At 37.3% G+C, this 16712-nt stretch overlaps 1 protein-coding gene across 1 annotated transcript; it reads right to left on the bottom strand.

Moving 5' to 3' along the window:
* Positions 1-609: 609 nt before the first annotated feature.
* wdr20b (WD repeat domain 20b) lies at positions 610-15650 on the bottom strand. The gene is made up of 4 exons (XM_003200785.7): positions 15389-15650; positions 8056-8238; positions 4339-5571; positions 610-2440 (listed from the first exon to the last, which is right to left on the bottom strand). The coding sequence occupies exons 1-4, from the start codon at positions 15635-15637 to the stop codon at positions 2387-2389; spliced, it is 1719 nt and encodes a 572-aa protein (XP_003200833.1). The 5' UTR covers positions 15638-15650; the 3' UTR covers positions 610-2386.
* Between the last annotated feature and the right edge of the window lie 1062 nt (positions 15651-16712).

The raw sequence follows: 16712 nt of genomic DNA, 5'->3' as shown, positions 1-16712 counted from the left end.
ACTAATTAAGTCCTTCAGGCTTGTTTGAAACCTACAGGTAAGTGTGTTGGAGAGAGTTGGAACTAAACTGTGCAGGGCTTCGACCCTCCAGGAATTGAGTTTGACACCTGTTCTACAACATAGCTAAGTGAAACATGTAAATGCAACCATTTCTTAAATCTCACAAGTCTGCAACAATTGCAAGATTTAAGCGCAGAGTTGCACGAATAAAAACAAAAGTTAAAACTGTGTGATATTAACTCAGATTCCACAATAACTGAAAGAAATTATGGGGGAAATATATAATGAATAAATGCATTTGCTTATTGTATGATATTAACTTCCAGCCTCCAGCGTCTAGACTGCAGCTTTACACAGGAAGTTTGGCCAGAGGAGAAATGGTCATGCACAACTGAGCCTGGTTTCTATCCAGGTTTTATCCTTCACTTTCGTCAATCGGTGAAGTTTGGGTCTTGAGGAGCTGCGCATTGATAGATTTGCTCTTCAGTGTTTGGACTTTCAGCAGTGAATATTAAACCACACTGAACTGAACTCTGAAAACTGGACTGACACGCTTTCAGTTTAGTGGAACTTCTGCGTTCAGCTGCAGCGACACAATCTACATTGTAAAAGCGCTAGAGAAATAAAGATGAACTGAATCTGTGCACAATTATTGCTGAATTGCAGGTACAATGTTAATTGTATTATCCCGTGGCAGACAGAAACATCTATGCATTAATTTAAATGGTAACACTTTCATTTAATGTACAATTCAAACCACTTTTAGCTCAATGATCTACTAATCATCTGCTTATTAATAGTTAGTAAGGTAGTAGATGGGTTTAGGTATTGAGGACGTAGAATAATATAGTTAATAAGTGCTATCGAACAGTTCACATCTTAATAATAGGCAGGCAATGAGTCTGTGGTTAATAGTGTGAATTGTGACTCAAACTAAAGTGTTACCCTTTAAACTGAGGGCCAAAATTGGACATTTCAGTTATATAAAAATTCATTAATCAGCTATTTTACTCTTCTTCGAGTCATCTAAGATGTAGGTGACGTTTCTCTTCAGTTGAGCATTAGAGACGATTTTTAGCTGACTTTGTGGCGTTTGGTGATGCTTACAATGCAAGTCAATGGTCACCCGTTTTTAGATGAAATTAAACACATTATAACAAGGCCGCATCAATCCCGGAGGCTCCTGATCAAACTCTGAGCCCTTATTAAGAGAATTGATCAGCCTGTGCAAGAAAATCTACATCCATTACAATATTATAGAGATAATATGATGACAGATATACATGGATGGACAAACAGACACATACTTATACTAATGGATGGATGGATGGATGGATGGATGGATGGATGGATGGATGGATGGATAGGTAGGTGGATGGATGGATGGATGGGTGGGTAGGTAGATAGGTAGATGGATAGATGGATAGATGGATAGGTAGGTAGATAGGTAGATGGATGGATGGATGGATGGATGGATGGATAGATATGTAGGTAGATAGGTGGATGGATGGATGGATAGATGGATAGATAGATGGATAGATAGATAGATAGATAGATAGATAGATAGATAGATAGATAGATAGATAGATAGATAGATAGATAGATAGATAGATAGATAGATAGATAGATAGATAGATAGACAGACAGACAGACAAGATGCATATACAGAGGGATGGATATATGGACATACCGATGGAAGGCTACATGGATGGATGGACAGACGAATAGACATATGGAGGGATGGACATAAGATGGAACGCTAGACAGATAGATGGATGGACAAATAGAAATATAGATCGACGGACAGAGTGATAGATGAATATAATGGGATAGATGGATAGACAGATAGATGGATAGACAGACAGACGGACAGACGGACGGACGGACAGACAGACAGATAGACAGATAGACAGACAGATACAGATGGATGGACAGACAGACTGGTAGACAGATACATGTACGGATGAAAGGATAGATATATTCATGAATAGATGGATGGGCAGATGGAACTGTAGGTTGTAAATAATGTGATTTCTCTTCATAAGGGCTCCTCAGTGTTTGATCAGGAGGGATTGATGTTGAACTGTTATTATGCGTTTAATTTCATCTGGAAAACTGGTGACCATTGACTTACATTATAATAATCTCCATGGATCCCAAACTCAGCTAAAAATCTTCTTTAAAGTTCTGCTGAATTAAAAAGAGCATCAGCAATGACTTGAAGGCGAGTAAACGAACTGTAAATTTTCGTTTTTGCGTGAACTATCCCTTTAATTGTGAAGAAAACCCGAGCATTGCTGCATTTGTTTCCCTCTGGGTTGATTTAACGGTGAAATCTGCTCTGGATGTGAGTGTGAACAGTGATCTGAATGCGTCCGGTTTTTGGCTATACGACCGTCCCGCTGGGAGAGTTGGTCGGGTTCTGGGACGACAACAAACCCTGAACAGAAGAAGAAGATTATTAGCGTGTTGCTGATCTGAACACACCTCTGTTTACACGGGTAAATGACAGATTTACAGTGGATAGGCTAACATATAGAGGATGCATCAGGAGTGGTTCACATAGAATGCTTTTTTCCATTGCAATGCTCTACATTTCTATTGTTTTCCTGCAATATTTATTGTGATATAAACACAATTACAAGCATATATAAATACAACAGAGCAAATATAAAAGTGAAATAAACAGCGCTGTTTGGTATTCAGTCACAGAAATTAATCTATCACACAAACAATAACAATCATCATTGTACAAATATTTAAAGGGCCAGGAAACCCCATCGTTTCAGCAGGGTGTTTTCACACCTCTACTTTGGAAAAAGTCAGAAAAGTGGGCGTGTCCAGCTCTGTTTAGGGGGGAGTGTCGGAGGAAGAAAAGAGGCATGTTGTGGGAGTGTCTATTTGGGCACGCGCGAGTTTCAGAGTCAAAACACACAAACACACACACACAGGGGAGAAAGTGATTGTGTTTACATGGACATCTGTAGTTTAATTATTTGCCAAATTATTAAATGGTGGACTTTAACTGCAGTTTGGCTCTTTCATTCAGGGAATTCATTCATGTCCCTCACGACAAACGAGATATTTGATTCGAGGATCTGCTCTAAGCGTGTATTTTTCATGCAATGTTTGATACCGCACGGCGAATGAGAGAAAAAAAACTCCGCATTTCACGGAAACTTAGATGCACACGACAGGTAGCGTCAGAAAGCCGCGTGTGTTATTCCGGTCACAAAATGCGTGAAAATCCTACACGAGGTTAAAGTTTGGTTGTAGTGCTAACATGTTTACACTCGGTGCAATAGAACAAACTGAATAAACAAAGAGCACCGGCCGCTCACCAAATCTGTAGAGACAGGACAATCACCAGCAACTAGAGCCGCGTCTTTATTTAGAGGAGACTACAAGCGAATCCGGATCTCAGCGTTTGCAGATGAGAACAGCTCTCAGGTAAACAATAATCCTCCTTAGACACGTAAGTTATTGTTGTCGAGCGTCGCGTACACTGTTAATCCACACGTGACTCCAGCTGCGCTCTCACAGAGAGAAAATGAAAACAAAACTTCACTGCAGCAAACTATAAAAGCAACACTTCACGCTTGTTTTGCCAACACAACGTGGCGTCTCTGTCGTCTGAACACTGTGACAGTAATGAATATTAATGAAGCTGCACAATAGAGTGCGCTGATTGGTTTGAACCAAGCTTTACTCATGCATTAATGCATCACACTGTAAGACGTAATAAGACTCACTCTGGCACAGACGTCCAGTCTGCACGCTGGAATACACGCTATTATCTCATGACCGTGACGCAGCTACAAAAATTCGTTTCAAACCGGAAGTACGAATTTGCTTGAAAAACGCAAAAACAACCAATTTACACTTTTTAGTGAAATATAGGTGTCCTAATAGTGTTTTTAGCAGTGTGGGACACATATACCACTGTCAACAGCTCAACACATGTGTGTTTTGGTGTTTCGTGACCCTTTAAAGCAATTATATGTTCACCTTTTAATCTTAATAAATAATCTAATCCTGTGATGTGATAACTGTGGATGCACACACTGCGATATCCATGCTCAAACGAGAAATTGTTCAGCCCAGATGTAAATACATGACTGCTATGAACACCACATGATTTTTTTAATTAATTTATTTAATTATAATGTAACAATAACACATATCTATTTTTATATTACTGTTTATTTACTATGAGAATTACATAAAAAATACATTTATTTTAATTGCTGATAAATCAGCATTGTTAACTATTGTGAACGAGGCATGAGGTGCTCTTATTCACTTTTCGCCACAACAGTAATGACAGAATAAACTCACCAGTTTTCCAGGTCTCGCCCACGTGCAGACGAATCCCTCCTGACAGGCTGTGACCAGACAGTCCTCCAGGAAGATCAGCACTGTGAGCCGCTCATGAGAGATTTTCTTGCAGACCAGCGGCTCCAGCAGCGGGATCTCCTCCATGCGTGGACACTGCATGGTTCCCAGCGTCTTACACCCGTCCGATTTACCACCTCGTGAGCTGATGAGCTGATTTAGCTTGTCGCTGCTCTTGTTGCTAATGTAGCTTATGCTATGATTGCGCTTATGCTCCTTCTCCTTTCTCGCTTCATGCAGAGCTAGCGTTGCGAATTTACTCACCCCAGTCGCGATTAAAGCGCTATCTACAATACTCTGTGGCTTATGCGTGTTCGGACTGTTTCCAGATGACTGCGGTAAACTATTCGAGCGCGGTAATGGAGAATTTGCACTATTATTTCCATTAGCACCGAGCGTCGTCGTTTCCGCATTCGTGACGTTAGTTTGAGTTCTAGTTCTCGTTAGAGGAAACAGAATATCTTCCGTTAAATCCCACAAACACATTTGTGTGTCTTGACCAACCGAACCAAAACGATAAGTCACGCTCCGGCCATCTGTAGAGTTTCGTTTCGATATTCTAGACTGCGCGCTATTTGCGCGTTCACGATTTCCATTGAACTGCATCTGAAAATCTTCATCGCTTCCGCTGAACTCCGCATCGCAGTCCTGAACGCTAGTGATGCAGTGGTCAAACGCCACTACGCTAACCCACGATTTATGTCCACGTCCGCGAGCAATGACGCGAGAGTCCGAAAACGACCAAACTGTCACTAGATCGTCTTCGCCGCCGGTTACGATGTATCGCCCATCAGGGCTCCAGCACACACACAACAGCCCGCCGAAGTAGCTTTTCATTGTGCCATGAAGTTCGGCGGAATCAAAGCAGAAGACGCGAAGGAATCCATCCTGTCCAGCGCACGCTAGAAACTTTCCATCGGGTGAAAATGCGAATTCGTTGACCGCGCCCTCGCCGACCGTCCAGCGCAGCAGGGGATTGCGAGCGGATTTGCTCTTGCCGGTGTGGACGGTGTAGCTCTCGCCCTGCTTCAGGAGCTGGTAATGCGGTGAAGTGGTTCCACAGGTGTGCTCCACGTTGTACAGGTATAAACATCCACTGCTGTGCGACACCAGAAACAGATTCTCCGATCCCGGGATCCACTTCAGACACGTCACCGCAGACTTGTCTATAAGTCTCTGATTAAACACACACAAACAAACGAGAGTCACTAAACAAGCTTAATACACAAACGTTTAAATATTAAATCACTTTTTTTTAATTTAAAATTTAATGTAAAAAGTCTGAAACTGAATGCTTAATTTTTTATTTGTTGCACATTTTATTACAATGAAGTGGGAAAGTAAAAGGTGAAAAAGGAAATTAAAAATGAATGCTGGTTTATAAGAAAAATAACGAGATTATAAAATATGGAGTGTTTGTTACATTAAAATGAAAATTACAAAAGATGCGAAAAATTTTTTAATGGATGTTGTTTTACAACAAATAATAATAATATGTTTGAAAATATAGAACAATAAAGATTATAGCATGCTTAAAATAACCTTAAATCTAATTAATTTATCAATTAATTAAATTAATCATTTAATTTATTATTTATTACAAATGTTATTACATAAAACTTAGACAAAATGTCAAACTATAATTTCATAATAATTTTTATAAGATTTCTTTAATAACAGACAATATCATTTTATGCATTCAACACAAAATTTTAGCCCATTTATTTTCAGTTAAGTTAAGTTAAGTTAAAATAGTAATCAAATAGATTTAATTCTTATACTTTTCACAATTAATATATATTAAAAATGTATTTAAAAAGTTTTTTTTTTAAAATACAATACATTTTAGCAAGTTTAACATAAGACCCAAAATATTTTTTATCCTCTGGTTTGGTCACAGACTGCAAGACAAGGGTAAATACTGTTTTTTACATAATATCTATTTTCATTCAATTATTCATTTTCTTGTCGGCTTAGTCCCTTTAATAATCCGGGGTCGCCACAGCGGAATGAACCGCCAACTTATCCAGCACGTTTTTATGCAGCAGATGCCCTTCCAGCCGCAACTAATTTTTGGGAAACATCCACACACACACTCACTCATACACTACAGACAATTTAGCCTACCCAATTCACCTGTACCGCATGCCTTTGGACTGTGGGGGAAACCGGAGCACCCGGAGGAAAGCCACGCAAACGCAGGGAGAACATGCAAACTCCAGACAGAAATGCAGAGGCTTGAACCAGCGACCTTCTTGCTGTGAGGCGACAGCACTACCTACTGCGCCACTGCGTCGCATAATATCTTTATTATTAACATCAAATAGATTCACATTTCTTATTTAATGCATAATGTAATTAATGTACTTTAGGAAAATACTAAATTAAATTAAGCATCTTCACCAACACAAAAACAAAACAATCTTATTTGTTTTTCATGTCATTTCTTTAGTCAAATTCCCAAACATTACACCTACACTGCAAATGTAACACTGGCAGATTTTGTTTTAGAAACCATGACATCTAAAGTTATAAATAAAGACACATCTTACTAGTGATCATGTGCTGAATGTTAATCCACCATCTACACTTTTCCAAGAGTGGATAAAAGACTCCATTGGCTTCAAGTCCGCTATAAAAAGTCTGTGGGATGGAGTTTTCAGGTAACTGTTTGCCACATCTAGCACGAGAGCTTCTGTTTAATCCTTCATATAATCGCCAGATGCTGTCCGCCGTGCAAGGGGCAAAATTAACTTTAAAATTAAATTTAACACCACGTACACCACCGCAAACAGGCTTGCACTGAGTAAACTAACATCGCCACTCATAAAAAAACGGTATTGCTGTTAAAATGACGTATGCATATAATAATGGTACATTATGTGTCAAAAGCATCAGTGCAATATCAGACAGCACCCGTGAGAACGGCACAGTTATACCAGTAACAGATTCAGCAGTGCGTGCAGGGTCGGTGAGCGCTCAGTGTATGCTTTAGTCACTCAGTTATGTTATAAAAGTCTATTTTCTTGTGATAACGGTATTTCGTTGAAACATATTTTCCTCACGCTTGCATTTATATATTTATTATATTGTAGTAGTGGTGCTTATAATTGGTTACATTTTGGCTGATGAGCCTACATTTTTAAAGTTAGGAGCACCGGTGCTACCAAGCAAAAAGGTTCATTTCGAGCCCTGTAATGCAAATGCCTTTCTTACTTAGTTTTTGTCTTGTTTCTAGTCCAAATATCAAAAAACCTTTAAAATCAAGAAGCATTTTTAGACAAGGACAAATATAGTCTTGTTTTAAGAAATAATGAGTCAAAAAAAGTCAGTTTTACCTTAAAACAAGCAAACAATCTGAAAATGGAGTACGCAAAATAATCTTGTTTTTCATTCTGACATTATATTATTTCTCTTACTCCATTGGCAGATTATTTTGCTTGTTTAAAGGAAAACTCACTTCAGTTTGCATTACTACTTCTGAAAAAAAAAACACACTATTTTTTGCGTATCTAAGAAATGCTTTTTTATTTAAGAATGTTAAGATATTTGGACTAGAAACTAAGTAAGAAACGCTCTTGATGCAGTGTAGTCCAGATAGCTGATTTCTCAGCTGAATGAAATAATGCAGGTGCAATAATAAACACACGCAGCACTCACGTCTTCATTAAAGAGCTTGCTGGTCTCCTTCTTGATGGGGTCGATGAGCTGCACTTGTCCTGCAGAAAAGCCCACTAGCAGCGAGACGCTCTCCGCCGTGGCCGTCAGCGCATTGGAGTCGTGACATGTGGGAAGAGTTCCTTTATAAATACGCTTGTCTATGGGTTTGCTCAAGTCCGCCGCCTGAACAAAGGAAAAATAAATAATAATGCATCAATCCATTTAAAATCACCAGGCTGAGCAGTAAATGCACATACAGTTGAAGGCAGAATTATTAGCCACCCTGTACATTTATTCCCCCAATTCTGTTTAACAGAGAGCAGATTTCTTCAGCACATTTCTAATCATAATAGTGTTAATAACTCATCTCTAATAACTGATTTCTTTTCTCTTTGCCATGATAACAGTAAATAATATTAGACTAGATATTCTTCAAGACACTAGTGTTCAGCTTAAAGTGACATGTAAAGGCTTCACTAGGGTAATCAGGGTAAAGTTAGGGTAATTAGGCAAGTCATTGTATAACAGGGGTTTGTTCTGGAGACAATCCAACACTAATATTGCTGAAGGGGGCGAATAATATTGAGCTTAAAATGGCTTAAATTGAAAAACTGCTTTTATTCTAGCAAAAATAAAACAATTTTTTTCTCCAGAAGAACAAATATTAGAGGAAATACTGTGAGAAATTCCTGAATCTGTTCAACATCATTTGGGAAAATTTTGCAAAAGAAACAAAATTCACAGGAGGGCGAATAACTTTGACTTCAGCTGTATATAGTATGTATAAAAATGACTGATTCCAGAACTGTGTGTACATTTTTAGTGCACATTACATTAACATTCTTCGAACTACTGAAATGATAAACAAATGTAAATTTACAGTAAACTGAATCCACTATTAGTGTAAAATAAAGCTTAAATGTGACTACAAACGTTAAAAAAACAACTTTTCCTCAATTTAATACTTTACTCATAACCCTAATAACATCTGGACTCAAAAATGTAAACATAAAACGTCAACACAATGTACTTTATCATTAAATCAACAGAAATCTAAACCAAAACAACAACAACGGCAACACAAACCGTTCACACTGAATTACACAATAATGCACCAGGTCTCAAACCGCAGTCATACCTCAACATTACACTGTTTCACACTGAATTAATATGTAACCTAAGTATAAACAGCTCACATCAAAGCAAAATCAGAACACTGCAGAAAAAAAGTGTTTTATACAGTATTAAACTGAAGTAAAGCTAAAGTCAGACCCGCAGCAGCTGATTGAGGTAGAGTTGGTTTTATATTCACACGTTCAGACTTTCTCCTTAATAATATAACTTAAAGTATTATTTGCTAATTATAAATAGTGAAATCATATTAGCAGTTAATGGCTATCAAAGCACAACTTTGTTCACAGTGAATTAATTAGTGCTGATGTTGTTTTAAAGTCAAACTTACATGCGGTTTCAGACCCAATATTCAAAAAAGAGTGGTAGACAACATGGGGAGCATGTCACTGTTAAAAAATAGTGAATGTGTGAATAATATACAACCAACAAAAACGCAACAGGTCTCCAACCGCATTCATAACTCAACATTACAGCCTCACACTAAATCTACATGAAACTTAAGTGTAAACAGCTCACATCAAACCGAAGTCAGAATACAGCTCAAAAAAGGGATTTAATACAGAATTAAACTCAAGTAAAGCTAAAGTCAGAGCCACAACAGCTGATTGAGGTGTTACAGGGTTATTTTTAATATTCAGCATGAAATCAAAACTAAAACAACAAAAATGGCAATAACCCTTTCACATTGAACCACACAATAATCAGTGTGTCGTGATCCTTAAAAACTGTTTACACTGAATCACACAATAATGCAACAGGTGTCAAACCCCATTCATAACTCAACATTACACTGTTTCACACTTAAACCCCATGAAGCTTCAGCGCCTGACCAAAGTCAAAATACTGTTCAAAAAAGTGGTGTTATACAATATTAAATTGAAGTTAAGCTAAAGTCAGCGCCACAACGGCTGACAGAGGAAAAATTGGTTTTATATCCGCACATTCGTTGATTGGCAACTTGTGTCAAGCTCCAAATATTGCATTTACGGGGTTATTTTAATATTCAGTATGAGATCAAAGCTAAAACAACAAAAATGGCAACAACCCTTTCACACTGAACCACACAATAACACAACAGGTCTCAAACCGCATTCATAACTCAACATTTCACACTGAATTTACATGCAACTTAAGTGTAAACAGCTCACATCAAACCAAAAGTCAGAATACTGCGCAAAAAGTGTGTTATATACAGTATTAAACTCAAGTAAAGGTAAAGTCAGAGCCGCAGCAGCTATTTTACGCTAATTCTGATAACATTTGAACTCTGAATGTAAACATAAAGGTCAACATAATGTGCTTTATTATTAAAACAACAAAAATCTAAACCAAAACAACGACTGCAAACTGTTTCACTGAACCACACAATAACGCAACAAATCTCAAACTGCATTCATAACTCAAAAATACACTATTATATATATATATATATATATATATATATATATATATATATATATATATATATATATATATATATTAGGGATGTAACGGTATCAGAATTTCACGGTACGGTAATACCTCGGTATGAATGTCACGGTACGGTATTTATTGAATCATTTACAGGAAAAACAAAACTTATGAAAATACTCCAAAAAAGTGCCAAAAGTGTCAATGACATACAAATTAGCCATCTATCTGTTAGCTTTGAAACAGGAACTTCAATTTTAATAACAAAAAATTATTAAACCATGTAAAAAAATAAAGTTTCAATTTAGTATTGTTGAAAACTCATCACATTCAACATTTAATCACTCACTTAGATAGAGATGGGTTTAAAGGAAAATTATCATATAAATATAATCTGGTAAAAGCTGGTATCTCTGGGTATTTACAATGTCCCCTGCAACAGAAAAAAAACCCTCTCATTTGGGACTGAGGTTTCTGGGACAAGAGAGATATGACTTGGCCCATGTTGACAGCAGTGGGTGACGTTGTGCATTGTCTTTCCCCCACTTGAGAAGACAAACCATGAGTGAGATAGAGATCTCTTTGCGGTACAAGTCAATGTCTGCATCAATCTGAACAGTGTGCTGTGTTTCTGCAGTCCCCATGACTGTTATTAGTCGTATTCCCCAACTTGCAGGCACGTGCACACATAGGGCTCAACCTGTGCAGTGCACATGCCCTTTTTAGTCTTGGATAGAAAATGCCCTTCCAAAACGATCAAAAGTGCCCCCGCGACGCGACACAACCTCCGTCCAGTCCAGCCCTTCAGTAGGCGCACGACAACACCTCTACTGAGTATGCGCGCTCAACCCCCCCTCGGCGCTTTACAATACGCGCGCCACAACACAGCTGATCAGAACGCGCGCGACAGCACCGCTATTCAGCACGCGCGCGGCGACAACACCCGCTTTAGGTTCGATCATTTCCATCTTTTTTTCATCTCCGCTACTAGCAGCACACTCCATTTCCGCATTACTGGATCTGTAGCGACAACAGACCGCAAAGGATTATGGCCACGCCGGGGCTGATGGGAAATGAAGTTTCAGCTACCTCCCGTTCGCTTCATTCGCCTGAGCAAATTTTCTCAGAAGACCTATAGTTTTACCGAGTCATGCGACTTCGGTAATATCGAAAAAATTTAATATTGCGGTATGACGGTATTTACAATACCGTTACATCCCTAATATATATATATATATATATATATATGCTGTATTTACAGCATTATTTTTAATATTCGGTATGAAATCAAAACAACAAAAATGGCAACAAACTGTTTACACTGAACCACACAGTGACACAGCAGGGGCCTGTTTCAGTAAGGAGGTTCAAACAACTCGGAGTTTAAACTTGAACTTGAGTTGATTTACCGAGAGATTAAAAACTCTGAGTTTTCGGTTTCAGAATAGCTGATCTGAGTTGAGTCAATCAACTTTGAGTAGACCAACTCAGAGTTAAGCGCGCACACCGTGACTATAAAAAGGCATTATCAATGGAGCGCAGATATTACGAGGGACCATGGCAACATCTTAAAAAAAGAGATCAGCATTTCTTTCTCCGGCTGAATTTGATTTGCTAATGCAAAGTTATAGCAAATATGAGCGTATATATTTAAAAAGAAGCAGCCATCAGTGAAACAGAGACAGCGTGAGAAAACAGCTGCTCAAGTTAATGCATAATTTTTTATTTAAAGTATTTAAATATTTATATTTATAATAAAATAAGTAATATAATGTGTGACGTTTATAAAATGTTTCTAAACTTTTATACACGTTTATCAGTTTTAATAGATTTAACTGTGCACTTGTGTGTCTGCCTTTTTATTGATCAAGTGATAGAGGTTGATATAACATTTAGAAGGTAAGCAGTGCTAAAAATACTTTTTTAAAAATAAAAATCCCGTTAATCTAGTAACAGTACATGTCAAAGGTTAAGCTAATTATTTATGAAAAAAGGAAAAGCCATTCTCTTTCGCGACTTTGATCTTTGTGTGACAAAAATGTAGGCAATATCGGTTTCCATCAAAATATATTATATAGATTTGTGCAAAACTGGAATAATGCCTAGAAGATGTGAATAAAGCAGCGTTTTCATCCAACAAGTCAAAGAGAACAAAATCGTCACTTCCTGATTAACTTGCGCTAAATATCAACAGTAAAAACAAAATTTACTGTGGTAGAAAAAGCTGTGACAATTATTTTTTATTTAATAAATGTACTTGCGCCTCAGAAGACAATGCTGACACACAATGAACAGGTGGGGGAGTTTGAAGCCATTAGACGCGGTGATCTTGACACGCTCCAGACGCTCGGAGGTAATTACTAATATACACTAATACTGAAACAGTTAAGGCATTTTAGAATGACCAAAAAAACATTTAAGATGTCCTTTCCTCAGTCTGCTGGTTTGTCCATTCACACACATTTTCATCCTCATCTCTAACAAACCTTTTTTTAATGCACATACTGTAATTTGTTAAGTGTTTTCTTCATAGTTTATGCACATCTTTTCTTATCAAATAAAAGTTTAAAATACTCAGTTATGCACATGTTTTATTATACGTTTTTTTCAAAAGTTATGTGAATCACAACGTTTCCATCAATCGTTTTTATGCACATCTCCAAAATGAGCTCTAAAATAGGTGTGTGGAGACGTGAGGCTAAGGCGAGAAACACCGCTTCATCTTTAAAAAAGGGGAGGAGACCGACAGAAACTCAGAGTTTGGAGAATAAAACCTGCTCCTGACCAGGTTAGATTCACAGAGTAAGTTACCACGGTAACTGACTCTGAGTTAAAGTTACCTTTCTTTCAGAAACAGGCTTGACTTACCCTGCTTTGTCGAGTTTAACAAACCTGCCATTTTGAAACGGAAAACCCAGAGTTTCTCTCATTTCAGGGTTAAAATACTCTGAGTTTTCACTTGACCTCCTTTCTGAAACAGGCCCCAGGGGTCCGTTCTTCGTACCTTGCTTAAATGATCTAAGATGATTTGGCAGATCCTGGATCTTTTAATCTTGATATCTGATCTCTCGCTAATTTGGTTCTTCAAACAAGTTTGCGAATCAGATTAGAATGTCTGGATAAACTGATCTGAGATCGCTGCGTGTGTTGTGAAGGACAGATCTATCGATCCTCGAAATCATGATCAGCAATGCAACGATCGGCTGACGTCACAGCAGCGTAATGACATCATCTGATTAATATTCAATTATCCATGTGAGCAAAATTACATCAAATTAGCATTAAACGGCTTGTTAAATATGACACGCAATAACCTTCCACATTTGTTGTGCAGGCTTTACACTTTCATGTGTCAAGAGTATTCATCATGTATTTCAGTGCAAATCAGTGTATTTAGTACTACATTTAGAGAAGATTTTCTTTATCGTAGTAGCCGTTTTTTAATCGGTGTAAAGAATAACTGGTTGTTTACAAAAGCATTTTCATATTGGTAGGCGTCTGCAACTTTTATGAAGCATCAATCACTGACATATTAACTATCAAAACATGTTAATGATTGCATAAACGTATTATTGCTTTTAAAAAAAGTCACATATTGTGCATTTCTATTATACACAATTTGTACTAAAGCGATCTAAAAAGTTCATTTCAATAAGTTTTCTCTTTGCACCACCAGGTGACAGTCTTTGTACTTTCATTTCAAGGGTGCAGATTGCATACGCTTTATTAATATGTATAACTTTATTTATTTTATGACTATAATTTTATATATATATAGGTAAAAAATATGTACCATTTTCCCAAGTGTATATAACTTTTACTGTAAGAAAATATCAGAATTCGGAACATACTTTCTGTATTATCTTTGCTTGAACTAAGCCGATCTAATCCTGTTTATATGAATTGAACCTGCTCCCGATCAGGTTTGACCTAGCAGAACTGTTGCTATGACAACAACTCTCAGATCAGCTTTGAAGAACGAAACGATCCTGGATCATGTCAAATCGTCAACATCCAAATCCAGCTAATTGAGTAATCCTCATACGAAGAACGGACCCCTGGTCTCAGTGTAAACAGCTCACACCAAACCAAAGTCAGAATTCTGCTCAAAAAGTGTGTTTTATACAGTTTTAAACTCAAGTAAAGGTAAACTCAGAGCTGCAGTAGCTACTTTAAGCTAATTCTGATAACATCTGAACTCTAAACATAAAAGTCAACATAATGTATTTCATCAATAAAATAAATAAATAAATAAATCAAAACAACGACTGCAAACTGTTTACGCTGAATTATTCAATAATGCAACAAGTCTCAAACCACATTCATATCTTAACATTACACTGTTTTACGCTAAATTTACTTGAAACTTAAGTGTAAACAGCTCACATTAAACCAAAGCCTGAATACTGCTCAAACCCTGTGTTTTATACAGAATTAAACTCAAGCAAAGGTAAACTCAGAGCTGCAGCAGCTACTTTACACACCTAGACTCTAAATGTAAACATAAAGGTCAACACATTGTACTTTATCATTAAAACAACAATAAATCAAAACCAAAACAACAGCAATGTCAGCAAACTGTTCACACTGAACCACAAAATAACACAACAGGTCTCAAACCGCATTCATAACTCAACATTACACTGTTTCACACTGAATTTACATGTAACTTCAATATAAACAGCTCACATCAAACCAAAGTCAGAATACTGCTCAAAAAGTGTGTTTTATACAGTATTATACTAAAATAAAGCTAAAGTCAGAGCTGCAGTAGCTGTCATGTGTTTACCTTCTTGACGCCTTTATAAATGTAAAAGTAAAGCTCTCGGCCCACATTGAAACAGATTCTCTCGCCGTTCCCGGACTGGTCGTTTACGTTCACAAACGACACTTTAACCGGGTTTGAGCCCTGCGAGTTGAAAGGCACCCGGTTCGGACGGCTATATTCGGAGTTCGGCAGGAGTTTATAAACGCCCTCGCGGGTGCTGAATTGAGTTTTAATCTCGTTCGCCTCCTTCCCTCCTCCCTCCGCCGCCATCTTGGATATTAGTATTCATTCCGCTGCTGGGTGCACGAGCATGCGCGCGCGCCTCCTCCTCAGCGCGCGCTCACGCAGGTACGTCGAGAACACGTTATATTCTCATTTACACATTAGAAATATATGACGACATTTGAATACTTCACCCGCCACAAAATAATAATAATACCAATATTAACAACAACAATAATAAAATAAAGGTCATCGCGACTTTCTTTTATTTCCGATTTCTGGCTTTAAATCACACAATTGCGACTTTATTTCAAGATTTCTGGCTTTAAATCACACAATTGCGACTTTATTTCAAGATTTCTGGCTTTAAATCACACAATTGCGACTTTATTTCTCAGATTTCTGGCTTTAAATCACACAATTGCGACTTTATTTCAAGATTTCTGGCTTTAAATCACACAATTGCGACTTTATTTCAAGATTTCTGGCTTTAAATCACACAATTGCGACTTTACTTCAAGATTTCTGGCTTTAAATCACACAATTGCGACTTTATTTCTCAGATTTCTGGCTTTAAATCACACAATTGCGACTGTATTTCAAGATTTCTGGCTTTAAATCTCACAATTGCGACTTTATTTCTCAGATTTCTGGCTTTAAATCACACAATTGCGACTTTATTTCAAGATTTCTGGCTTTAAATCTCACAATTGCGACTTTATTTCAAGATTTCTGGCTTTAAATCACACAATTGCGACTTTATTTCAAGATTTCTGGCTTTAAATCTCACAATTGCGACTTTATTTCAAGATTTCTGGCTTTAAATCACACAATTGCGACTTTATTTCTCAGATTTTTGGCTTTAAATCACACAATTGCGACTTTATTTCTGATTTTTGGCTTTAAATCTCACAATTGCGACTTTATTTCAAGATTTCTGGCTTTAAATCACACAATTGCGACTTTATTTCTCAGATTTCTGGCTTTAAATCACACAATTGCGACTTTATTTCTCAGATTTTTGGCTTTATATCACACAATTGTGACTTTATTTCAAGACTTCTGGCTTTATATTAGAATTGCGACTCTTTATATAATTGTGATTTTGTTGTTAGTGCATGCT

The sequence above is a fragment of the Danio rerio genome, chromosome 20 (genome assembly GCF_049306965.1).
Source record: "Danio rerio strain Tuebingen ecotype United States chromosome 20, GRCz12tu, whole genome shotgun sequence".
Lineage (NCBI taxonomy): Eukaryota > Metazoa > Chordata > Actinopteri > Cypriniformes > Danionidae > Danio > Danio rerio.
Note: the sequence above shows the minus strand (reverse complement) of the source record. Positions and strands in the feature narration are given on the sequence as shown.

Excerpts from the sequence above, each read along its gene's own strand:
- wdr20b (XM_003200785.7), bottom strand. The coding sequence starts at position 15,637 with ATGGCGGCGGAGGGAGGAGGGAAGGAGGCGAACGAGATTAAAACTCAA. Across the intron at positions 8,239-15,388 it reads TTTATAAAGGCGTCAAGAAG|GCGGCGGACTTGAGCAAACC; the intron begins GTAAACACATGA and ends TCCTTTGTTCAG. Across the intron at positions 5,572-8,055 it reads GCAAGCTCTTTAATGAAGAC|AGACTTATAGACAAGTCTGC; the intron begins GTGAGTGCTGCG and ends GTGTTTAATCAG.